The sequence below is a fragment of the Cydia amplana genome, chromosome Z (assembly GCF_948474715.1).
Source record: "Cydia amplana chromosome Z, ilCydAmpl1.1, whole genome shotgun sequence".
NCBI lineage: Eukaryota > Metazoa > Arthropoda > Insecta > Lepidoptera > Tortricidae > Cydia > Cydia amplana.
The window spans coordinates 12,898,698-12,926,535 of record NC_086096.1 but is presented as its reverse complement, the minus strand read 5'-3'; the positions used below and the strand labels follow the sequence as shown (position 1 = coordinate 12,926,535).

The window sequence follows — 27,838 nt, the reverse complement described above, 5'->3', positions numbered from 1 at the left end:
TTAGTAATTGCCATTATTTTTATTGCTACTTGTATGTGTTGACCACACATCGGGCACGATGTTCGTATGAAGCTGTATGGACGATGTGCCAAACAACCAATCAATGGTTTGATCAGAAATAAGTTTTGCAAATCTCTATATAATATTATTAAAAATGTTATTACTTATAACAAAGTTCACTCTAAATTTGACACCCTGGTACATTTTGGTCACGTTTTATATGGTGATGGACAGTTTTTTAATTTTCATCAAATACCGTTTGGTTGGCCTTCTATGGACCAACCAGGTAGATAGAATTATACTTAAAAGACATAAGGCAATAATACACTACATTCTCCATAGTGTTTTAAATGGCAATCACGCTACAACGAATACAAATTTAAACAAGACTTAACACACTAGTAATTATATATGGAATTACAAGAGAAATTATGCATTTATATTATTTATACCAAAAAAATTATAACTTCCATAAAATACAACTTCTTACATAAAGGGAACAAACATAGGCATTAAATGCAATCAATAATAAACAACTCGTGTTTAAACTAAATAAACCAAAAATAGTTTCCTTCTCTTTCATGGCATTTACCTATGAATCAAAACTTAACAATAAACCTTACCTACAAACAGTCTTACGATGGAAATACTAACAAGAAGTGTCACCCTAAATATCGTAACGAACAGTTTATATTGAGGCACAATCAACATTTATAACACAATACTCACAATACTACAATCACTGAAAGATGTACAGATCGGAATAGGTGAACACTACTCGTATGGCTCAATAACAGAAACCACACATAGAACACTGTAAGGAATAATTTTTAGTTGATTTCGGTGCATTGCATGGAATGTTATTATAATTAGATTAGCGAGTGCCGTATGCAGTGATAAGTAGTAACAATCACAATTATAACCCTGCTTTTTTGTAGTGTCGGGCGAGCGCCGGGCCGGCCAGCGTGTCACTGGCACCTGGCACCTACTGCGCGTCGTCTCGCAGCGGGGAGTAGGCGAATGGGCTAGTGGCGGGCATCTTGGTGACCAGCTGCAGCGTGCGCTGCATGACGCGCAGCCGCGTCAGCAGGTTGCTGCTCGCGATCATCATGCTCTGCACGCAACAATTCAAATATACAACGTACATATTGTACATATTGGCATGTACAGTAAAGTGCAGAGATAAATGAAATAGAAACTCGTTTGCAGGAGGGGGAGGGGGGAGAGTTTTACGTCCATCTTTAACGAACAAGGTATGCGCTGGCGGGTCTTTTACTAGCTGCTAGGTAGCACTGTATGTAAAGCAGCATTTTATTTATTGTAAGAAACTCTTGCTTGAAAAGCTATGCTGGTGTCAAATAGGTATACGTTTATGTACCTGCAGCTCGGGCGCGAGCGGCAGACTGGCCACCAGCCACCACAGCCAGTCCGGGCCGTCGGGGTTCCGCCACCACTCCTCCTCCACAGTCAGCGGAATCTTGCCGAACGCGCGCTCCAGCTTCCAACGCACGCTCCTCTTTAACTTCTTCAGCCAGATCAGGGACTTTAGCACCACGTCGAGACCCACGTCACGCATTATGCCTATGATGAAGTGGTCTTCGGGGATCTTATCGGTCAGAGTCTCTACCCTGGCCAAGCAACTGAAAAAAAAAATCATGTTTAATAAGACAGACCACTAATCGAAACCATTTATCACGGCTAATGTACATTCGGTGTTTGTCGCACCTGTCCATCAGCCGTTCGACAATTTTGAACCGTGAAACGCCGATCGTGGACAAGATGATCCGCCCGTCTCCGCACTCTACACAGTCGCGTACTTCCAACATCTGGAAAAAACAGATGATCATTAACTCTTGTGATACTACTCGAGTTATATCTAAAGCTTGGAACTATTGTGCAGTCGAAAATTACGACCTTGATTACACACATCACACATGTGGTCTAATGCTTTTAACCCTGCGCTACTGGACCAGCAGACGCTCAATTGACAGGCCAATAAAGTGTCATGTGGTAACTGAACAATTTAAGTCCTACAAAGCTGCTGCGTTACCTGTAGAACATTTTTATGTATATTTATTCATTTTTAGATATTTGCCGAGATGTATACTGAACTAAAATGCAACATGTCGTAGCAAATACTACAGCTATATGAGCGTTTTCCAAAAAAAGTGTACATTTCATTCATGTCTTCAAAATATTGACTTCTTGGGCTCATTTTACTCAGAATCATTTGTACATTCACGCCTCATACATAAAAAAATGTGTCCAAAAATTTCCTTTCCTGATCGTCACATTCTTGTATGAATTTTTTTTTTATTTGTATGAACGTGACGCACTGGAAAAAAAAATTTCATACAAAATTTTGGGACACATTTTTTCATGTATGAGGCGTGAATGTACAAATGATTCTGAGTAAAATGAGCCCAAGAAGTCAATATTTTGAAGACATGAATGAAATGTACACTTTTTTTAGAAAACGCTCATATCTAGGGTTTGCAATCCGGATCCGAAATGTATGAAATTATCCGGATTTGGATCCGGATCCGCGGATATTCCCATACATTTCAGATCCGTCGTGCAAACCCTAGCTATATCATAATGATGATGTATTACCGTTCCGAAGGAGTCTGTGTGGTCCTCGTTCCTGGCCACGATGCCGAGGCGCCGCGAGCCGGACTCCAGGATCCGCCGGATGAACACGCGGTAGCGCGGCGCGGAGATCAGCAGCGGGCACGGCACTCTGTTTAAACAGGATACGGCTTTATTACAGTCTGCCAAACCAATTTTCATAGTCAAAAAGGCGGCATATTGGAAAAATGTAGATGAAAAGGATCCTTCATCCATCTAATATAATAGTTTTGAAATTTGTGCATCTTTCTACTGACAATATGTTTGGTCAATATATCAATAAACTTTTTAAAACAGTAGTTCTATTTAAAGTCTCATACCATCACGGGCACAAGAAAAAGGGGCGTACTTTTGATCCGATAGTCCTACTTATTGCTAATTAAAGTTAGTAAGCACAAAATTAACTTGCACAATCACATTTCGTATGAAGGTACTTACTTGGGAAAGGCAGTGACGCAGATGAATACCGGCACGACGTTGGGATCATGCGGCGGCGGCGACGGCGGTCGCAAATTGATGGATGCCAACGCTGCGCTTATGAACCCTGATGGCCGAGTCTGAAAAAATTAAAGGTTATGTGTTTGAAAACGTACGTCTTTCGTTCGGACAGTAAAATAGTAACGCTTTCATCGTACAGCTTTCAAAAGTAAAAAAAGGTTTTGATCACAGAACATATTTAAAGAGGTTAGAATGGCTATCGCGCGCAGTTAGTATCGGAACCGGTGTCGCCGCTCGTTCCTCTCCACATTTACTAACACTTGCGCAACGGTAGTAAAAACTTGTGTGCGTGGTGAATGGATACGCCTCCTTTAGATAGATTTGATGTCTGGCTTCATAATCTGAAGGTTATTGTGGCGTAAAAGGCATGTTTACGTTTTTTGGTCAGCGCGGGCGAGTATTAGCATGCGAGCGTTTGACATAACCGGCGGCGACACGTACCCTGTTCGCATCGCCATTCTACTTGTTCTGTGGTTTTGATCAATACGTACATGCTCAAGTTGGTTATTACAATTTGAATTCACTTCGGTTAGCCGCTATATTTACTAAGTTGGAGCGGGCACTTGAGAAAATATTAGAGTAGCTTGTTGTTGATTCAAAGGTCAGATAGTGATTGACTAATGTCGATATTAATTTTATTCATAAAATTATGTACTGTCGTGCATTTGTAGGAACTCTGTTTTTTTGGATTTAAAGGAAACTAATATTAATGTTCCTAATCCGAGTTTTTACTGTTCAAGAATTTAGGACAAGTTTAATGCATTACATAACATTGGCTTCAAACATAACCGAGGTGAGAACAATGTAAGTGTAAGGCCTGAGTGGACGCTCGAAGCGGAGCGTTCGGCGGGGCGTGCAGCGTGGCGTCGAGCTCCCAAGGGATTTGAGCAGCGTGCACTAAGGCCACTCCTATACGCTTGCATTTGTTTAACATGCACGCCGCACGCCCAATCGAGCGTCCACTCAGGCCTTACACTAAGTTTACTAACCAATGCGAGATTAAAGTTGGTGAGGTCGCGCATGCAGAGCGGGCAGGCCTTCCTGTAGTCCAAGGAGCAGGCGATGCAGGTGCGGCAGTAGGTGTGTCCGCACGGCGTGGTGACGGGCGCCACGAACGTGTCGCGGCACAGCACGCACTCCAGGTCGGCGGGCGTGAGCCAAGTGTCGGCCGCCTGCCCGCCCACCGCCGCCGACAGCTCGCGGGCTAGCTGCTCCGGCTCCTGCTCTTCCAGCAGGATCGCTATTGTCTGTAACAAATATGTCACTCAGTAACAACACTCTGTAACAAATATGTCACTCACTGTCTCTCTGTCGCACTTGTAAATTCGTACATAAGTGTGACAGGGAGGTAACACGTCGAACGTGGATCGCGGTAGGCCCTCTGGTTATAAGGAGTGTTGCTCACCCCTCGCCTCATTTTTGACCGCAACTTCCTTGCTCTACCTATTTAGTTGTTAATGATACGATTTTGTCATGCACGGCAAGGAATTAAGAGTCACATGAACCTTTTACGTTTTACCTTTGTCCTACGAATGAAATAATTAGCGGGTAGAAGTTTTACATACCTACAAAACCTTTCGCTCTATTTTCTTTGTATACCTAACAATTTTTGGGTTATTCCCACTAGTTACCACCAAGTTGTTACCAGTAGTAACTACTGGGATTTTATACTATACTATTTTATACTGTTTTTATTATTAGTATTTACCTCTAACAAGACTTTGGTGGTAACTACTGGGAATTATTTTTCCCAGTTACCAGTGGTAAAAGGTGAGAAAAAAAATCCCAGTAGTTACCACTGGTAACAACTTGATGGTAACTAGTGGGAATAACCCATAAAATTCATGTAGTTTAAGAATTTCGTTTTAAAATGAGTGCGTAACTTCGATTGTATGGGAGCGGCTTTTTGGCGGCGGGTTCGTGTGACTCTTAAGGGGATATTTTTGGAAATAAACAATAATGTACTTAATGCAGTTTGTTACTATTTTGTTCGTACATATCTAAACGACTAAATATAGCATGTTTCAGTAAGTGTTCGTCCGCAAATGCTATGTCATATAAAAAGGTACCTGTGGGGTTAATAGTTACGCATTTTTCTGTTCTATCCATATACATTTCAAGTGATTGTTTTTCAAATACACGGTTATAATTCGATCAACCAACGCCTATCCAACCAACCTAACGCGAAGTATGCAAAGGAAACATGCAAACATTGTAAACTTATAATATAACACAAGTGTGAATAGAGGTTATCAATATTTAACCTGTTGGGTTAATGTACTGTTATCTTACCATTGTAGTAATTAAAAGAGAATGCGTAAAATTTCATAATTCGATCAGAATATCCTTTCTAAATGTATTAGGTACAATACAAGGTCTCTTGCTAACTAACTACCCTAGCAAGGTGCTCATTTTTAGTTTTTATTCATTCAATCATTACTGGATTTGTATTTTTTCTATGAAACCTCGATATAATTCAGAAATTTGGCAATACAGATCGCGAAGCATCAGTCCGTGTCTGAAACAAGCAATTTCAACGTCAACCACGCAGTCGGCTGGCGCGACTTCGAAGTGACGTAACTTTACTTCAGCCCCGTAGATGAATGGCGCAACAGTAATGCGACACAACAGAACAATGATACTGTTTATTCCTAATACTAGCATTCTACATTGTAAAGACGAATAGTTTGAACTTTTCGCCGCCACTGACTTGATATAAAGTCAGTTAATTTTATGCCCCACACGCCACGACTTCATATCAAGTCGCGGTTTTGGTTAGGTGCAATTTTTGACATGGCATTGATGACACTTTATTACTTAATTGACGAGGCGGTGAGAAGGTTAACTGTAATGTTGAGGTTAAAGCTACTGGCACTAGTAGTCATTTTAATAGCGCCTCAAAAAGGCAACCTTAGCGCACTTACCAAGATCTTTTGAGTACATAAGCATGAATAGAAAATAAAATATAACCTTTCGACCCTTATAATAAAATTGGTCACTTTAACACAACTGTTTAAGAAATGGTTTACGAGATAAGGAATATTCTACCTACGAGTTAGGTAATTTGATCCACGCAATTCAATGAACTTTACCCCCATAAGACCAAGGACATTTTTGTGCTTTTATATTTGGAACTTTCTTTTGTTTATATAAAAGTTCAAGAGGTACCTACGTGAGGACTTACGAGTTACGAGGCTATAGGGTGCAGCTCAATACCAGTTATTATTAACAACTAGAGCCCAAACATAATCTATAAATAACTTTTCAGAGTACTTTTCCATCTGAAACGCTCTCCGAATTGTTTTGAAACAAAACATGTAATACGTAAGAGTAACTCACAGGATGTTTACGTGTAGAGAACGCACGTACCTAGCGGCACTGGTCTTGGAGGGCTAGGCTGCTGTGTCATAAGAAAACATTCGCACATCCTCGCCATGTTTTCAACAATAGGTGCCGGTATTGAGAGCTCCATTACTTGCTTGTTGATTCAACAACTAATGGTGCATTCTACCAGAGTGTCGCTTACCTAATGCTAGGAAGCCGGTAATTGGTCCGACACTGTTATATTACCATGTTTTATAAGGATGGAATGTTTTTTAAAATTACGGTCTTCAATCACGTAATTCATTTGTATTACTTTATTAATACATACTAAAACTGATTTGAGTAACAAAAATAAAACGTCTCTTTTCAGAGTCCAACACCCACAAATGTGCGGTTCGTTTACGTGTTAGTGTCACAGCCACGATTAGGTCACCTTTCTCCATGTCAAGACCTATAGCGATGTGCGAGTACGAGTTTATTCTTTGCAAGTGTCGTTGGATTTATCTTACAAAAAATCTTGCCGGCCGGCCATTGGGACTGATTGACCACAGCGATCACTGTTTAATATACTCGTAAGCCATCTTTTTCATTCGAATGGGCTCTATATTTGCTCGATTAATAGCTCTGATCGGATCGGACAGCTGATTGAGTGGGATACGATACACATTTAACTTTCGGAATTACATGGTTATTAGACTGATGAAGACTTGTACGCCGCTTCGGTATGCGAGCGAAGCGAAACAACGCTATTCAGGAGCGATTTCTCGAACACAAGAACGGATCCAATGTGAAGATCGCATTAAGCGTCATTTGTTATTGCAAAAGCACCTTTATAATTTTATTATAATGAGTATTAGTTACCTGTACGAGCAGTTTTCTGGCGACGTCAAAGTCGTCATAGGTCGCGGCGCGCGCGAGGTGCGCCGCCGCCTCCAGGTACCGCTGCCGCCGGATCAGCTCGCACGCGTGCAGCACGCGCGCCTGCACACAAACCACACTGTCACCCTGCCCGTGCATAACCTCCGTCACATTCTTATCAACGAAACCATCGAACAGCATTGGTTAACCCTCCCTGACAGTATAATCAAATCAGATTTGGGGTCATTTGCACCTGCCGGCCACCGTTAAAACGTTTGATAAATTTTATCATGGGAATATAATTAGTTGACAGAATGGCGTTGATCAATTCGGCAATTGTGGTTAGTCTTTGAATATATAAATATGTTTGAAGTGCCACATGTGGTCGCTAAATCGCTTTTGCCTTGATAAGGTTAAGCAATGCTTGTTGAAATTTATATAATATGTAAATATTAACTCACACTTTGACACAAATAAAATTATGCATTGCACCAGAATGATATCAAATCATTAGTGTGCAGTGAGTGACGCGCTGGACGCGTTTTAACGCTTCATCATACTTTGTAATAATAGTACATAGACATATGTTGCACGCAACTTATGCGGCAGATTTCTTTGATAATCTGCGTGCTGATAGTTTTCGCCAGGCGAGCGAAAACTGTGTAACATGAGTTTAGTGCAACATATATAACAACAAATAGGCACGGGAAATATTATGTCGTGAAATGCATAATGCAATTCACTTTGTACTCGTAGAAAATGCTTTATTGGTCAATTATAATTGGATTTGTGTTGTTGTTACTTATTTAGTTGATTCAAAATGGATCCAAAAAAAAGGAAAATAAGGCGCAACATAATCATAAATTCACAATAAAACACTCAATATTCATATAGATACTTTCAATAATGCTTATGTGCAGAAACAGATAGTTAATTCGCAATAAAAATCGGATATGCACTTATACAGCATCGGTAGCTTCATTGTGTATAGTAATTTTGGTTTAAACTGAACAGTTCGCATAAAGACCGTAAATGAAGAGGTAAGTTATATCGGCCCGATGTCCTCTTCTGTTCATAGTTATTAATGTTATTATTTTATAGATTCCATAGGTAAAAAAAAGGTTACAGGTTTGGTAATTAATTATTAGACACATGTATAAAAGTAGAATAGTTATATGTACTTGGTCAACTAGATCTTGTCAGTAGAAAGAAAAGGGTGTCAAATTTAAAAAATGTAGGCGCGAAGGGATATCGTCCCATAGAACATTTGAGTTTCCCGCCTTTATTTACTGACAAGATTTGCTTGACCAGCTATAATTATCGCCAAGCAAACAGAACACAATACAAACACATTAGTGTTAGGCTAAAAGGATGCAAGCTGTCGTAACTTTTAGTTATCAATGTAATAACACAATTACATACAGTTAGGTATACATGTTATACACGCGTAGGCGTCGTGGCGCGCTGCGTGTTGCATTGTCATACTGAATGCAAGTAATGCGAAAGCGGTGTCGTTTACATACTAGCATTTAAGAGGTCAAACCGCGAGCGTTTATACTGAAATATACATACACATACTAATTATTTCTAAAATTAAATTATAAATAGCAAAATGAATAACGACTAATTGTCGGAAAGAATCGCGAGCGTATGCCTCGTACGAGATGCATTACAGGCGATCAAAAAAATAAAATCTCACCAGCAATTCTGCATCCGGACATACGCTCGATAGTCTTAACGAGTGTGTTATAAGCGCAGTTTGGCCGATATGGAAGTGACAGAAAGGTGTGAAGTTCACCTGGGGGGTCATTGGCAAGCGCGCCGGCACGTCGGGCGCGGTGAAGCTATCAGGAGAGATGGTAAGTGAGACGCGAAGGCCACGCGACAAGCGTTGTGCAACTGTACGACGGCGTGCCAATGCTTGACAATTCTCTGTTGATTAAAAAAAAATTGGTGAGAATTTGCGCAAATTAACAAAATTAAAACGAAATTCGCAGCGCATTCATAAATGTCAGTATAGGATATTAAAATATTAGGAGACATCACCTTGAAAGCTGTTATGTTACGCCGGTTACGCGAAAAGGGACAGCGGACACGGCAGAAAGTATTATTCGATCCATTCAATGAATGAATGAAGGAGACACGTTGTCCTTGATAAGAAAGCAGCCCATTGTATAAATGTCGTATGTATGTGTTATAATCACAATAGTGTCGTCAAGAGCGAGTTATCCGCCTCTCGTACCCCGTCATATGCGTCAACTTAAAAATCGAATGTAACTTACAAATGTGATGGGTTCAGTAGGTAGGCCCGATTTGTCTATGACATTTGCCCGGCTCGTATAAAACAACGTTACATAATTTGCTAAGGAGTTGTTGCGTTTCGTTATGTAACGCATAGTTCAAGGTACAAGCGCAAAGCGGCATATCGTTACGAACTGAACTAGGGTAATAAGTATTATGTCATTTCACGCGTCACCCAAAATGCTATACATCGAAGCCTTACACAATTAAACTTGAGTTAATTAGTTTCCACAATACTTCAGAATATTACAGTGTCAAACTTAATTTTGTTTGTAACATTTACATACCTACTTCAACAAGTTTAGTCAAGGTGAACTCAACTGTTACGGTTCACTTTCCATATACATAATGTAGGTACTTTTGAAAACCGAGCTGACGCATTTGTGAAATAAAGGTAATTTTGATTTATTCGCTAAACAGTAAGTTAGTATTTTTTTTAAATCTCGGTGTTGTCAATATGTGGTTCTTGAACTTGTTGCATGTCGTTACATTGTACCGAGCTACATAATACATAGGTACTGACATGGCAGTCAATTAAGACTGTAAAGTTTCGCCGTGGTACAATTATAGGTAGTGATCATTTGGGATAGTCAGGACCTACCTAGGAGGTATGTGCGAATATACCGCGTCTTGCCAGGACACATTGGTATAACATATTGGTATTTGTAGGTAAATATACTACGTGTGTTGTAAAATCTATTGCGACAAGTATTTACGATGTTACACAACCTTATATCAAAATTGTACTTTTGCAATTGACGAAGAAAGAAGTACATAGTTACATATATGCATGATGGTTTGGAACCCCCCCATATCATCAAAGGTATCAAAGGCCTCGCTTGATGCAATTTGTGTGGGTTGATTAGATTTGTCTCTGTTATGGTAATATATTTTTCATTACATTAGTTTTTAAGGCGTTAAACTGAGGTCCGAACGATGTTTTTTGGTTATAATAAATTACAGAGTACCTACACAAAACGACCAGACGGCGTATGGCGTTGGCATCAGAAGAGGACTAAGCAGTAGCCAAACGGAATCTACATACTTGACGCGCGAGACGCTCTGCGATATCTTTTGAACCATCAACAACTATATCTACATACATATTAGTAGTGTCGCAAACAAGCATATGAATAAGTACCTAATGTTTACATCGTTATCACGGTTACGGCTAATCGTTATATTTTTAGTGTTCCGTATAACTACTGAAAACTTACGGAATCACCTTAAAGGCGATTCATTTGGAAGCAATCGTGAGAACTCTTTACCTACATAGAAACACATTTGGGATGACACGAGTATAAATAGGAGTCAAACGGACAGACGAATCGCCCGATGGTAAGCGATTACCGTCGCCCATGGACACTCAATATCGAATCTCATATCAATATAAACCGGTGTATGTTAATTTTAGGGGCGATATTTAGGGTTCGAAAGGGGACCTCATAATTATTTTTTTATTCAACGTTTTCGCGTGGGAATTGAGACCTATTTATGTTTATGTTCAAAAGTTAATTACGGCGTATGACGTTCAAGATTATCACCCATTATTGAAGAATGTGATACAACAAACGTATACGCCCAAATCAGGGTACGTCTCCGTAAGAGGTTTCTGCGTACAGACTTAATTTATAACAGTCTGGAATTAAATCATATTAGAACTATTTCATATACTTAGCTAACAATGTTTCTTAGTTTCTTAATGGCCTGTTTAGATCAAATGTTGTAAGCAAGATTTGAACATGTTCCCGAAGGATGACTGCGTTGCAATTTAACATACCAATGTCTATGCAACTTCGGTGTGCAATGACAATGCCTTTTAATGGTCTCTTAATATAATATGACCGAACATGATCATTGATCATGGGGACACACTCAAACTCATTGAATGTAATGTAGGCTTGTGTGAATCCGGTTGGTAAGTACCTAGTAGATGATCGTAGATATAAAGATAAACATGCGGCTGTTGCCTTTAAAAGCCTCTACCGTCCTAAACAGCCATCGATTTGGTTTAGACTTAAACAGAGCTTGACCTTCGAAAGTAATAGGCACTTTTATCTAGTTTCCATAGGGCGGGACGTGATGAAGGAACCAAACATCAAAGTCGCTGGTCTCTAATCATTTGGACATCAATCTTCTGAACGAAGTCATCGTTCAAGTTCGTCATCGACATAATCAAGACGTATCTAAAAAATCACGACCAATGCCAATAATTCCGAATTTGAATATTAAAACTCCCATTACAAACCTAATCAGGAGAGAGATTATGGAAGGATATCAAGTGCTATTTTGTTTGTTGGTCCGATTGCAGATCACCTCTTATGTAAGTGGTGAATGACAATTGGTATTATGAGCCAGTTAAAAGGGACCAAGAGCTCTCAACCGGTCTTGGTGACCCATAAACTGGAACTGAGTGCGGAGCGAGCCTCGATGGGCCCGCGGGAGCGCGGGGTCGGCCAATCCCGACGAAGCTCGTCCGCCTGTTACTGCGCAGTTGCACGCAGATTCCACATTTAAAACTGAATTTACTACGCAACTTGATTGATTTTATTTAACTTTCTAAAACACTACTAATAGACGAGGCAATTTTGAAAATAGGTAAGTACATTATTTATCGGTATACCTAATTAAAACATTAATTATTCAACTTACGGCGTTCACCTCTTTTTAACTTAGAACTAAGTGTGTATGCTTACATCGTTACATTTGATGATATTTGTTTTGCAGGATAAATCTTCAAAATAGGTATTATACCTGTAAATTACCGGCTAATAATAAAAACCTACTTGATATTGTTATTTTAACAGTTTTCTTCGATAAAAAAAAATCCGGAGTGCAAGCCTTTTGCGCCTAATCGAGCAAAAAAATACTATAAGAGGGTGTAAATCATGGAAGATTGCCAAGAAAGAAAATATTCTAAACGTATTAGGATTCGTATGTAAAGATGTGTAATATTCGGTATTATTGTAAACATTTTCAAAATTTCATGGACCGACTGTAAGAGGAGGGTTTGCTCCAATTGCTCGATTATTTATATGAGCAAGTAGAGTTTCGAAGATAGAGTTTGACCTGCGGCTATTAGCAGCAGAGCTGAGATGAATCATCTGAAGGCGTACATACGGCTGTAGTTGAGCCTATCGTAACCTGCGACCCGGCGCGGCGGCGCGGGCAGGCGCTCTCGATAGCTTCGCTTACAATGTCATTACATAACGGCTATGTAACAAATGGACGATTTACATAATAGTTTTGTCGGTTCGCTATCATACCAGAGGACTACGTGACATTCATTACAATGAAAATGTCTTTACAATTTCCATAATTTATCACTTAGTAGTCTATAAAATATAAATACAAAGTATTTGACATTGGTATAGTTGAAGGTGTCGAGATATTTTTTAAGGGTGACGTAGAGCGGTGTCAGTCTAGATTAAGAGTCACCGTTCAATGTCAGGTGGGCATTGACTTGAAAACACGACGCAGCGCATTCTCCAAACATAAACATATCCACTTTCGTTCGAATATAGCTTGTGGAAAATACGTACATACCTATTTGTAATTGACCGAGCCAAGTTAGGGCTTAGGGTTAAATAGGGGTGCACTTTTCATATTTAGTACGTTTCTTGGTTGTTAGACAATATCTCGATTAGTCTTCAACTTTATAAATTATGGGAGGATTGAAGAACGTAGTTCATGTAAATACAATTTTAAGTTGGAACCTGAGAAGTTTCGGCCTGGAGGTGTATGGTGTACAAACTCCCTTCATAATATCATACTCACAAATTATTTCAAACTGTTTCTAGTCGAAGTACTTAAAATCAAAATACAAAAACAGTCAAATCCGGCAAGGAAGTATGTAATGTTTCTATAATAAATGTTAGTATTAAATTGCAGGCATTTTTTCGATACTAAATGATTTAAACCATCTGTATACACACAAAAAAACAGAAAACACAATGCGCTATCCACGGACGACTAAACATTTGCCATGACTGACTTCAAGACTAATTTTTAACTTAATTTGCAAGACAGGTGAACGAAAGTTAGGTAATTAGGTATTAGTCTGTATATGACACAAAACAAAGCACTGCAAATTAACAGATAAGTAATATTTGACAAAGTATTAAAACGTAGCATGCTAAGCATTTAAAATTCAAAACGTACCTATAGGTAAAGAATTTAAAAGTAGTACCTAGAGCTATCTAGTTTAGTGACGTAGGGACTAGACACTGACCTTGAATAACCCTGCCGAGAATCGCGCAGACAAAATCATGCAGTGGCTGTCCTCTAACAGGTGGTCGCTCCGATGCTCTCAAGGCAACCCTACGGAGAAAAACAAGTAGCTTTAACAACATACCCTACAATAAGGGCGGGTTTAAGAGGCCGCTATTATTGAAACGAATATTATTCTGGTATAGTCACGGCAATCAACATAAAATATACTTTTTTCCTTTTAAATAAAAAGAAAAGGTAATTGTGAGCTTTTAGAGTGCCAAAGAAGCTTAAATATTGACTGACCTACATGGGCTACATGAATAATTATTTATATGGCAGCTCATTATAGTTGTCCAATAACTGTTTAATCCATAGGCATAGTTCTAATTTAATACATAGTATGATTGTTATATAACACGGAAAAATATGATACGGCAAAGATTGAGTTTCGTCTCTTTTAAAAATAATTTATATATTTTGTTATCTTCATTTAGTCAAATGTCATCTGAACTAATCATATCTTCATTAATTACTTATTTATTTATTGACTGGAACTACGTAGATTTCTTAATTTTATTATTTTATCTTATAACTTTAAACGAGCAATTCTTGTATATTTAGTTATTTATATGTATATAATGGCCGTCACGCGGGTTTCAACGAAACGTCCGATCGCTGTGTCCCGCTCCAACCTAACGAAGCCAGTCGCGCAATGTCGTGGCCAGGCCGTTAGACAATCTTGCTGGCCACAGTGGCAACACCGATCGGAGGGTTTCAGCTCTCACGATGTGCCGTTGACTCCAATCCCCGTTAATGTCTCAATTTATATTATACCATTATTTTAAGTTCCAAATTTCATAAGACGCGAGACGGTGTATCTTGTCTGTTATTTAAAATATATATTTTATGTATAAGTCAGTGTATGTTATAGAACCAGCAACTATATACCTACATAAAATCGAGTTTAACAACACGTTACCTTGCTAGGTGCAGTGATTGTTTTACAACGCATCAGGTCAGGTTTATATGGTCTATTAACTCTATTAGACATATGTTATAGTTTCGTCATGTCCGTTACAGCCAAAAGTCTGTGCGCGCTAAAATCCATCCGTGAGCTATTTAGTGTATATTTATTTGCTCCTAATATCGTTTTTTAGTGTTCCGTATAGTCACACAGGAACACGTAAGGGTGCAATTTGGCGTGGGTATAACATAGATCGTCTACAAAACAAAAACTCACTCTACTTCGATACAACGAAATGTGGAGTGTCATTACAAACGTCATATTATTATAGAAATTTGACATTTATGATATCATTCCCACACTTTGTCATTACTAATGCCATGAAGAGTTAACTTGGTCCGATTCTAATTATTTCTCGTACACGTTAAATGGGGAATATTTTTCCGCTTCACAGGTGTGGCCATTCGATAAGTCTTTAAAAAATTATAGGGGTATTTAAAATGAATGATAAATAAAATACCTAAATTATAAATATCTTCACCGATGCATGCAGGTTTCATTCAGGTCATTATACATACACAAACTGTTACAATCGCGATCCTTCCTTTTACCATTGCCATAGTCGAGTAAACGAGTAACGTTTATTTACGAAAATTTAGATGAGTTCGTTGTACTAGTTTCGTTAAAATGCCAAACAGGTCCCCGTAGCACATTTTTTAAGCTCGACTGTACTTTCGCAAACACTGGCCCTTCAAACTTGTATTTGCAACTTTAACAGTTTAACAGTTATTGATACCAAAAATGAGGTAGTTTAATTACGCTAAGAGCTAGAATCACTTAAGTCCCATATGTGAAAAAAGTGTAACATATAATAAGAACATAAGACAATAGCCTCAAAGTTAGTCACCTGGACGGTTGTTTGTTCGACAGTATTTTGCCGATGAGGTGTTGCACGCAGGTGTCGACGTGCAGGTCGGCCGGCGCCGCCTCGCCGCATGTACACGACGAATTGCTTTTGACGCATCTACGAATAACTCCACATCAAACAGGTGTTGACGACTTCTAATAACAATACAGTACAAGAGTAACGGTTACATTCTCATCTATTTTACGATTCACATCAGCCGGCTGTTGTCGGGATGCAGCTACTGTTATCTCTATTATAAGAACTGGCGCGAGATTTGTACTGAACCTTCAAAGGTGTCATGTAAAATCGGCGTCAGCTTTCGTGATTAAACCATACATTAGTGATTATATTCAATATTTAAATGGCGGTGCGATCTCGACTGCTGGCGATAATGTGCGCTTCCATTTAATGATTCAAAATCCTTTTATTTTAGTAAGGTGCGCCTCGACTAAATAGTGCACTGGTTAATGTGGATCGTACAATATCAACAGTAAGAAATTAGAATCGTTAAAATAGTTTTGCGAAAGTGACACGACAGATAACGTGCGATTTAATTCATTATAAAAAGATATAGAAATATATGCTCACTGTATACAGCGGGTGTGTCCGCACTGGCCCGTGACCGGCAACGCGGGCAGCGCGCCGCAGTCCGCGCAGCAGATGTCCTGCTCCTTCGGCATCTTCTTGAGGTGCGCGAGGTTCACTAGCTGGCCCGCCACGTGCATCGCCTGCTGCAGCACCAGCGGCACCGGCACGCTCGGCACCACGCGCGTCACCATCATGCACGACATCATCAAGTGGACGTTCACGTCGCTCTTCCAACCGCGTCCCTCGCGCGGCAAATCAAATGGTGGTATCGATAAATTACGAAGAACCCGCAACAGTTTCTGCCGCGGTTGCCTTCTTAATGTTTGCAACCAATTTGTCGGAGCTGTGCAGTCGTTAGGCGACGTTGCACTGTTATTTGACAACATTGCGCTTTGTGTTGTAGGATTAACGGGATCCTCTTGATGCGAGCTTAATTCGCCGCCTTGGACTGCATGGCTCTTGGAAAATAACATAAGAATTCCTGCAGCTTGAATATCGTCATTAGTTATTCCTAATTGTAAAGTGTGGTCCTGGTCCTGGGTGGCCGCAATAGCCGGATCGCTGTGCCGGTGAGTGACGCTGATCGTGTAGGGCTGCTGTCTGGCGTTGTTTGCTCTCCTGTATAACGGTTCAGTGCGAGCTACCCGACGTAAGGAACGTCTAATAGTAACTCTGTCTCTTGTACGACAATCGACAGTTTGTGCGCTGCCTTGCAGCTCTGGTTGGATATCATTCTGTGTGACCTGAAAATAATACATCTGACTCTAATTTTGAACTCGATTACGTGTCCAAAATTCAAGAGTTTGTTTCGTGCATACACATGTACATACTTATACATATTAGTTTTGATAGCCACGTGTGTCCCGACTTGTTGCTCCTAGTTACGTGCGCTGAATCTGGCGATAGTTGGCTACAGCTTTTCATTTTGCTCGAGTAGCCCAGCCGCATTTCAACTCCGCACTATTGATTTTCTGGAGCGACCTTAGCTAACTGCACCTCTATTATTCTGTTGAATAATATATTAACGCCACCGATTCGTATTTTATTGACACAAACTGATAATTGAATTGGAAGAGATCGCTCTTTAGCGATAAGACCACCTGTTGTCTACCATAAATAGTTTAAGTTATGTTATGGGCTTAATGTGTATGTCATGTTTCTTTTCATATTGGTGAACAATAAAGAATATTTGTATTGTATTGATTCACGCGCTCGTATGTTTATACGAAAATACATTAGTCGACATCGATGTATGGGCTCGTTGTGAGATATATAGACATAGTTTAAACCAGATTCCACCTGTGAACTACATATCTACGTGGAAAAAAAATCCGTGATAAAAACTATCTTAAGTCCTTTCTCGGGATTCAAACTGTTTCCAAATTTCATCTAAATCGGTCCGGCGGTTTAAGCTGGAATTGGTAACAGTACTAACAGTATTAGTAAGGATTAGTAGGATTAACCATCTTTTGTACTTGTAATTATTATTGTTTGATTCAATCGTCGTATGCTAAATACGTAATTCGGCTTATTAGCTATACCTAGATCAACAACAAGAACAGCTTAAGATAAATATGTCGTAAAAGTATTGGCAATAATTATTAAATTTAGGTAGTATTCATATGTAAATGTACAAAATTTCACGGAAAAAAATTATTTCTCATGATCTACAGCCTATTTGATATTGTAAGTTATTCGCAACCTGAGCGCGTTAAGCGATGCACTTGACCCCGTTCCAATAAGAATACGGCTAGAAACTGCTCTCATCAGTTGGAGCCGCTATCCGCCGGCGCGGCGGCGGCGACCGCTTGCATATACGTCAACTAAGCGCTTACATAAAATACGCCATTGAACACAGTCATCGTCTGGGGTTGGTTGCTCGCAATAGTCTTACGCAAAGCGCGGGTAAGCGGCGCGTTATATAACGCGACCTAGTGGCACACTGACTCTGTATGCCTGTACCTCGGTTGCACTGCTCTACCTACGTACGATTACTGAGTAACCCTTCTATCTGTTGTAATGTAAGTCGCGAATATTACATATTCAATACAAATTCACACACATAGCGCGCTATCTGATCACATTATACAGTCCCATGGGGCTGTTTAGAATTATGAACATTTTACATACTTAGATAACATTGAGCACGAATATTTTAAGCCATAGCAACAGCCAAAAAAATACTTTAAAATATGACTGAATTAAACATTTTGTTCCGACGAGTGTACCAACTATTGCAAAAGCATAAAATGTTACGGATTAAATATTAAATTCAAAACTGCAATAATGAGAAGGGGGACTCGGGAGGATATACCCCACAACGGCCACAACAGTCTATAATGTTGCTACTTACATTTTAAAGACAAACGTGCTGCACGATGCACGATATTAGAAAAGAAGCGGAGTGGTGCAAAACGCATAGTGGTGGATATTTTCTTTGTACACCGCTTCCTACCTCGCGCAGCCCTTGTGTATGCTCAATTGCTCAATATGCGCAGTATCCACATAGAAACGTTGAGTACAGATACTTATAACCAGTTCTTTTTTTTTAAACTTGATAAAAACAATTTTTGAAGCAAATTTTGAAGTTTACTGTGACAAAGACGAAGATTTATGTACCTAGCTGGAAGGAATAGGTATTTAAACAATCGATAGTGGCCTAGTGGGTAGAGTAGTGACCCTGCCTATGAAGCCGATGGTCCCGGTTCGAATCCCGGTAAGGGCATTTATTTGTGTGATGAACACAGATATTTGTTCCCGAGTCATGGCTGTTTTCATTGTACATATATAAGTATTGTATTTATCTACATTACGTATGTAGATGTATGTAGTGTATGTACATAAATATACCATCGCCTATTAGTGCCTACACAACACAGTACAAGCTTTGCTTAGTTTGGGGCTAGGCCGACCGGTGTAAGATTGTCCCCAAATATTAATTATTATTTATTTTAGCTTGAGCTAGTATAGTTAGGCATATTTGCTTTGATTATGAGCTAGTTATAGTCGCCTTGATTAGCTATTGCTTATTAGCGATTGAGCAAAGTACATACAGCTGTTAATAAAATATTCTTCGAACGGTGATCAATATTTTTTCATGGTTGATAATTATGTGTTGGAAGGAAAGTTGAGGTGAATGATTACACAGATTTCTAAGTTCATAGAGATGATTGCAAAAAAGGTAGTGAATGAACGAACAACTGATGTAATTTAAGCTCACGATAGTTAAGGTAAATACCTTGAAGAAAGATTTCCGCAATCTTGCAGTTAGTTGCTAAACTCGTTGCAACGAAAACAGAAAACTACTTAATTTCAAAATCCCACTGTAATTACATATACGAGATATGCTGTGGACAATCTCAACTCCGGTGCCTGTACCTACATGTTTAATTGGTTACAATAAAGGCTCACAGGAAAGTGATTGCCATAACACAATATTCGGCATTAACATGTAAGTATCACATATCGGTTACAGGAAACTGCAACTATATCGGTCAATCCGTTATTCGCGGATTCCGGTTGAGCTACAATTTCTTGATATGTCACTTATGTATTCTGTGAATCCAATACACTGTAACTACGATAGACAGATACAGTGTATTGGATTCACACGGTACTTGTATACCAGGATATTAAATTTTCAATCGATCATATCGGCGGAAGGTGCGCAAATATATTAACCCTTTATCTTTAACTATTTTTTAAAGCAAAAACTAAGTTTGCAAACACTTACGATCTAGGTTATATTTTGTATAAATTTTAGCGAGAATTTTTTATTCCTTCTGTTGTCATTTCCAAATTACAAGACGGCAATATGTTTGCCATTGGTGCCATTGTCGGTTGATGAATGTCATAAAGTACCGATTTTCATAGTAACACTGAAACTTTGTAGGAAACTGTAAATATTTTATAAAATAAGTTTTAATTGCATTAATTTGACATTGTGAAATATGAGAATTAGGATTATCAAAAAAATCAAGCGTAATCAATTTTATTCATAGATGTGTTTGTTCAAATGTAGGCGTAGTTAAATCAAGAAAAGGTAATTTGTGTAGGTACTTATTGGGTCTAAATAAATAACTCTCACACTGTCGCATAGAAGAACCCGACACTCGTTTGCCTAATACGAGTATGAAAGCAACTAAAAAAAATATTATTAAAAGGTACTAGTCTGTTACATACAAAAATATAAACCTGCGTACTCTAGCCAGTATAACCTAACGCCTTAGCAATGCATTAACCTAATATTGAAATCCAATAATTGATATGGTAATCTCGTAATATGATTAGTGTCGAGGACCAGAATAAATGCAATTCATATTATTTCTTTTACTCCGATATTTTTGCGCGCTACGTTGTGATTGATGGTACAAGAGCTAGAATTACTTGTTCTAGACTTCTCTATTTTATAAGCTATTAATTACTTTAAATCTGTAGTTGATTTTACTATTACTAGAATAATATTTGACCCTTTATCAAGTATTCGATTGATTTGAAATTTCGGATATCTTTAGCTCAATTTCGTGAATTGCTAGTTTGTTGATTTATTTGTTGAGTTGAGCTTGATCACGTTCATAATTCTAGTATATACCTAATCGGGGCTAATAAGTTGACAAAACTTGCCAAAAAGAGGATTTTGCCACCTTCATCTTATGAAGGACTTACCTACCTATTGACATATTAATTACAATATTTCAAGTTCGTCGGACAAAAATAAAACTTATATGCAAGACAACTAACAAATTTAGCTAGCATAAGGTATCTATTAATAATCGGTTGCTTTTATATACATACTAGTTATGCCCGCGACTTTTCGTCTGCGTGGAATTAGTAATTCGGGTAGCTTATTTTCTATTCAATCTGCTTCTTATTGATTCCCCATACAAACTTCCACCCCCTAAAGGGATGGCTACTTTGTCAAAAATGTATACACATTTCATAGTATTTACGAAAAGTTAAACGATAGTCTAGTCCTTTTTAAGAATTTATTAATTCCCTTTACACACTTCCTAACCCGTTTTGCACCCTTACGGGATAATTTCGGAGATATAAACTATTCTATATCCTTCCCCGAGACTCAAACTACCTCTGTACCAATCGGTTCAGCGGTTTAAGCGTGAAAAGATAACAGCTAGACAGACACACTTTCGCATTTATAATATTATTATTGAAATCAAGGTGTAGAGTACATATCATACATATGTTTATACATGAATGTTTGCGCAACTGGTCATTTACGTGTTGACAACAATGAGTATATACTTATACGTAATTATTAAAGTAGGCTGGTAGGTAGCTATGTGAAGCTGTTTGCAAGAGTATGGTTGTAATGATACCTTCGAACAACCGGCGGACTGTCGGGTAGTCGTGTTGATGTAGGATATAGGTAGGCGAGCATAAAAACTTACAAGCAGCTGAAGTAGCCTAAGTATGTATACCTTAGACAGGTGTCTATACCGAGATATGGTGATTACATTGACGTATAATATCTAAGGACGGGCTAATGGGGCACTAAAAATGGTACTAGTTCAGCGGTGTTACTCACGAATTCCAGCCAATCGTGCAGTCTAACGCAACTAATTGCGACCAATAGCGCGCGTAATGCGAACTCGTCAACCAATCGCGCGCGTGATGCGAACTCACCAACCAATCGCGTTGTAGCGATTTCACACCGCTGTACTGGCCCCTGTCATGCCTCATTATTATTGCCCGTAAAGCCAGTCCCTAGATCTCTATGTCAATGGCTGATTATGAATTTAAGACTTGAAGGGTAAACGTGTTAGCCTTCTATTTTAGATGTTGTCATTTGTTACAATTTGCAACCCTTAAACGATAACAGAGGTCTCGTTCTATGCACAGCGTTAAGCATTTAATGATAAATGCTAACGTAGGCCACGACAAAAACGCTTCGAAAGAATTCGCTACGCTGAAACTTGCAGCGTCAACCCTCATAGATTCGTGAGGGAATATGGGTGAGATATTCAAAAGGTACCTGCACGCGCTCTTTCTCATAACAATAAAGCATTATTAAGTTCAATTCGAATACTTCACCCGCTTAACTACTTTTGCTGCCGACTATACCTTGTTTTCTCAGCGTCAGCATCGATCGAGCGAATCAAACTAATGCAGTTTTGAGTGTTTTTTTTTAACTTAACTTAAGCTACTGTATTAGAATAGAACTAACGTAACTAATACCTACACAAAAATAGCTATCTATTAAATTTAGTCTATAGTAGGTAAGGTAATTAAATAACATTCGTAGTTAGCGACACGAAGTTACTAGGTATAGAAATACATAGAAACCATTAGCGTCGCAGCGACACTTCGTCTACTGCTGTTGTTTGCGGTCGGGTTACAATTTGTACCTCAAGGGTCAATTCATAACTGTCAAATACCACTTCTTACGTTGCGCCTAGTATTAAAAAGTTGTACATGATTAAAATGACTCTAAATATTAATTTGTTCAGGTAAGAATTAATATAAGTAGAAACAAGTCCATCCATAGTTCGTGATCAGCTACGCAGGCTTCGTCAAGTGGACACAAAAGCAAATCAGCTACTGACTAACCCCCTTATTCATAAACGTCTGCTAAGTTAATCAGCTGATGATCATCGTTTGTCCCTCTCTATGGTATAACGACAGATAGGGACAAACGACGATCATCAACTGATTAAGTTAGCTACCGTTTATGAATAACGCCATTTGTCACTCACTTACAAATGCTGTAATCCGCAACAGGTGCTACCCCGAGCTGTAGCCGGCCCAAACGTCCCCATGACATTTGGCAGCGTTGCCTCATTGTATTGCCAAGATCTGTTGGACCAGGTACGATCCGGAGTGAGGATCGCAACTTCGCAACCCCTATCTCTTAGTCGCCGACTCAATTCCCACACAAACTCCTTAGCCTTGCCTGCAGGACCTTCCCAAGGTCCTCCAGCTTTAGCCGCATACTTCGCAGCCGAACCAGCAGCGCTGATTGTGTGACTCAGATGGGACGGGGCCAAGTAGCTAATGCTAGTACCTTAGAGTATATTTTATAACTATATTTGCATGTATTTATATGTGAAAAGCAAATAAATGATCTGATTCTGATTCTGAACACACGTTGCGTCCCGATGGTAAGAGGCACCCACCCTTCTGCCAAGGACCTAATGTAAGACCATCTGGCCTTTTGCCATCAGAACGGCACAATTCCGAAGGCTCCAGGACACAGGGAACATTGGCTGAGACCAAAGCCCTGCGAACCTTATTTATCGCGTGGTGACGCAAAAAACGCCCAGCGCACTTCTGACAACTAAGGCCATGGTGACCGTCCTCCTGAGTCGTCCTGATGAGTATAAGGTGGAACAAAGAACAAAGGGTAAGGTAAGCACGCTGTATGTGCGCTTGATCCTCGTTTGATTCGGTTACCTTCAGCTATGGCAACTATAAGTCTGGCCAGGCCAGACCTGATGCGTAAGACCTATGCAGCACGACTTCGTCTGCGGCTCCTACCCCGAAACAAGCGTGTTAACGCCGCCGCCGTGCTGAATACCTACGCATCTGGTGTGTGAACTGACTGAACTGAACTGGCTTTTGGTAATGGTATATATACTATCACTACATAGTATAAAGAAAGCCTCTTCCCGCTGTATGTCTGTCCCTATGTATGCTTAGATCTTTAAAACTACGCAACGGATTTTGACGCGGTTTTTACCTTTATTATACCTATTGAAAGTACCAGTATCTCAGTTTGTCGGCTCTGTCATAGCTTTCCAACAGTAACATATCAGTAAAGGAAACTATACGATACCTAAAAGTTACTTGTAGAATTGTGCGAGCGGCGGATCCAGGATTTTCATTTAGGAGGGGCTTGAATTGCGGGGAGAGGGGCTTGCGCCTATTGTCGGTAGGTCAAAAATTTCATGGAAGGACTCATATGCTTTCGAAAAGGGGGGCTCAGGGGGGATTGAGCCCTGCTTTTCCGTTACTGCGTTATTTCTTATATACACGAAAAATAAACAACAAGACATGTACCCGAGCGAAATTAGGGTATTTAGGTTACTAAGGGCTGAACGACGCTTGAATAAGTGGCTATCGAAAAAAAAACGCTTAAAAATATCGAGGTTATACTATGCACTTTTTCCGCTATAAGTACCAACTTTCACAGTGAAAGAAGGAATATAGGTTTAGGTACAGTAAAGGCTTAAGTATACATACGGACAAAGTGCCAAAAACATGTACACGACCTTATTGCCCATACATTAAGACCAAGGTGTGTACATATTTTTGGTATTTTGTTCGTGTCGATATTTAATGCCTGTACAGTCAGCAATACTATTCGCTTAGCACCTTTGCATGCATACAAACTTCTATGCATGGGAGAGGGGGGTACCTTTTCTCTACAGCTGACTGTACCTAAGTTCTAATATAGCATATGGAAACTAATTCTATCTTGTCGAGCTTGTAGGCATATTTAAAGATATTATTAACATTTTACTCCAATTAGAAAGACTACCAAATTGGCTATCAATACGTTACGATAGGAAAAGACATATGTTACATAATGCACTAATTACGCAATAATGTTTATTTGGGAGTTTTTTCAAGTTCGCTCACTAGTTGCGCTTTAGGCGCCTACCGATTATTTATGTTTACACCAACACCATACTGTTTACGACACGACTCGCACGCCGCTTCGCTTCGCGGTGGAGCCGGCCCCGCCGATCTACCATGGTTAAACTGTTCTTTATTCTTGAAACATGTACATTTTAATAATCAATTTGTTATTGGTTAAAAAGTTCACCAAAGTAATTTGAAAACGATTATGGCCTACAGCTTTGAAACGGTTAATAACGGTCATTCGATGCCGCCGGCTCGATTAAATCATCCCTAAGCTTGAATCCTTACATAATTTTCTTACGTAATAACCACGTGGCGAGGATTTCGTTCTTTTATAGTTCACCAGGAGCCTAATACCACTTACAATTACGTAACATTATTCTATAACGTAAAAATGATCTTGTACAACTATACCAATTCGTCGAGATTTCAGGTGGCTTTAAAGTAAAACTATTTACTATGTTACCTCGGTTGTAGTAGACGGCAACGGCATTAGAAGCTCGCTAACCGGAGGCCACATGGTACAAACTCCGTTTTTGTTTTGGATAATCAGGATGTTTTAAAAACTGCAAATCTGAAACTATTTATAGATGTACACAACCACGTACTACCGGACACTTATCAGAACTGACTGAAGGTGACGAATAAGAGTCCGGTTAATGCTCAACCCAGGAATGTACAGCCCAATAATTGGCGTCCACTTTTTTGGACGCGAATTATTGGGTTGTACATTATTGCCCTGTCCAAACAGTGGCTTCATATTATTGGCACGGACCAAGCTTGTACACCCTGATAACGCTCAACCCAATAATACACGACCCAATAATACGAATCCATTTAGTGAACGCCGAATATTGGTCGCATATTATTGGCCCGTACCGATAATGCTCGACCTGGGATTGCTCAACCCAGGAATGTACAGCCCAATAATTGGCGTCCACTTTTCGCTGCAAACCACAGACTATAAATATTTGACACATAGAGTGATATTCTAGGGATGGGACGACGGTTTTTAAGTTTACGATTCAATAATGTTGTCATGCGCAAAAAATAAAGCAAATACTGTACTGGTATTATGATGTATTATAGCTGGTCAACCAAGTGTTGTCAGTCAAAAAAGGCGCGAAATTCAAATTTTCTATGGGACGTACCTTCGTACGTATACCTTCGCGCCTACATTTTTCAAATTTGCCGCCTTTTTCTACTGTCAAGATCTGGTTGACCAAGTATATAAATTATAGTTTGTCAAAGGACTGTCTCATTTCAAACATAGACAGAGAGAATTATACTGTCTTTGTCTTACACTAGTACTAGCACCCAAAAGAAAAGGATGAGTATAGTTTATAGGATGAGTATTTTTTTGTGGTAACACACTATCGCACCGCCCGCGACCTTGGTGCGTGGCACCCATAAGTGAGAGCGAGAAAGAGATATCTGTCTCTCGCTCTTATTTATGGGTGCGACGCACCAAAGTCGCGTTGCGGTGCGATAGTGTGTTATCACTTTTATGTACTTACAATTTGGTTTGACCAACTATATATTCCTTTGTCATAAGCCCCCTCCACACTCATGCGCGAATCGAGGCGCGAAGCCGCGAACGCGAGTGCGGAGTCGATTTCGCAGAGTGTGGAGGGGGCTTAAGGTGGAAGTTGGTGGAAGGATATTATGGTCTTGTTACGGAGCTCCTGGATGTGGTGGTGCAATTTAGGAGGATGTCGTCGGCGTATTACATGATTGTGGTTCCCATTTTGGTTGTTTTAAGCCCCCTCCAGACTATGTGCGTGAATCGCGGCGGGAAAACGCGAACGCGAGTGTGGAGGGGGCTTTAGAGGCGGTCCAGGTTTTAAGGCCCCAGTACACAATGGGCCATCGCCGGCCACTCCAAGGGACGCAGCCATGCGGTAGAATGAGATAGCAATATCACTTGCTCCCTCTAACGCATAAATGCGTCCCTTGGAGTGGCCGGCGATGGCCCATTGTGTACTAGGGCCTTTACATTATTGGTCCCAGCACTGAGCCAAAGTCGTAACACACTACAGCACCGCACCGATTTTTGCGCGCCCATAAGTGAGACCGAGAAACATATATCTCTTTCTCGCTCTCACATATTGTTGCGGCGCAACGTGGCCTTGGTGCGGTGAGGTAGTGTGTTATGGCTATTATGTTTGCCGGCAAAGATTTCAAGGATAATTATGATAGCCTGGCCTTACAAGCACGGAATTTTCATTCGGTTTCGGTACGGAATATCAGGTGGGAACGGGACGTCCCTCTACAAATGCATAGCGCTGTCTCGCTTGCACATGTAAATTCCTAGGCAAATTAGACTCTCGCGCGAGCCACGAGACGAGCCGCGAGCCGCGCCACGAGACGCGAGTGTAAGCGGTGGGCTCGCGGCTCGTCTCGTGGCTCGCAAGCTCGTCGAGCTAATATAATTTAAACACTAACGGCACGGCATAAGGTTTATAACCGAATGACAAGCCGAACGCGAGTATAAGCGGTGGGCTCGCGTCTCGTGGCGCGGCTCGCGGCTCGTCTCGTGGCTCGCGCGAGAGTCTAATCCGCGTAGTAGGTGTGCGGCCAACCTATAGCCCCCTCCAGACTCCAGAGTATGGAGGTGGCTTAGCAAAGGAAGTAAGCCCCCATTCGCACGGCAGCTTTTTCAACGCGCGTTAAAAAGGCGTTTGAATGACAAAAATGGATACATGTGTATTTATTGACACGACAGCGGTGGCGCTTTTTATCAAGCGTTATTGGATTTTCGACTTTAAGCCTTGGTTGTTAAATCGAATTTAGAGTGCGGACAGATTCAACCGCTTTTTTAACGCGCGTTGAAAAAGCTGCTGTGCGAATGGGGACTAAGGCCATTGGTCTCACGAGCGCTTTTAAAACGCGCGTTAAAAAAGCGTTTTAATGACACAAATGGATACATGTGTATGAAGGATATGGTCTTGTTTCGG

General features: G+C 40.0%; 1 protein-coding gene across 1 annotated transcript; it reads right to left on the bottom strand.

Moving 5' to 3' along the window:
• Positions 1–490: 490 nt before the first annotated feature.
• On the bottom strand, positions 491–25,525 carry LOC134661605 (uncharacterized). Its single transcript, XM_063517745.1, has 12 exons — positions 25,348–25,525; positions 16,281–17,023; positions 15,693–15,809; positions 13,841–13,929; positions 9,107–9,240; positions 7,312–7,431; positions 4,116–4,373; positions 3,067–3,185; positions 2,614–2,740; positions 1,726–1,826; positions 1,379–1,640; positions 491–1,114 (listed from the first exon to the last, which is right to left on the bottom strand). Exons 1-12 carry the CDS (start codon positions 25,399–25,401, stop codon positions 986–988), a joined length of 2,253 nt encoding a protein of 750 aa, XP_063373815.1. The 5' UTR covers positions 25,402–25,525; the 3' UTR covers positions 491–985.
• Between the last annotated feature and the right edge of the window lie 2,313 nt (positions 25,526–27,838).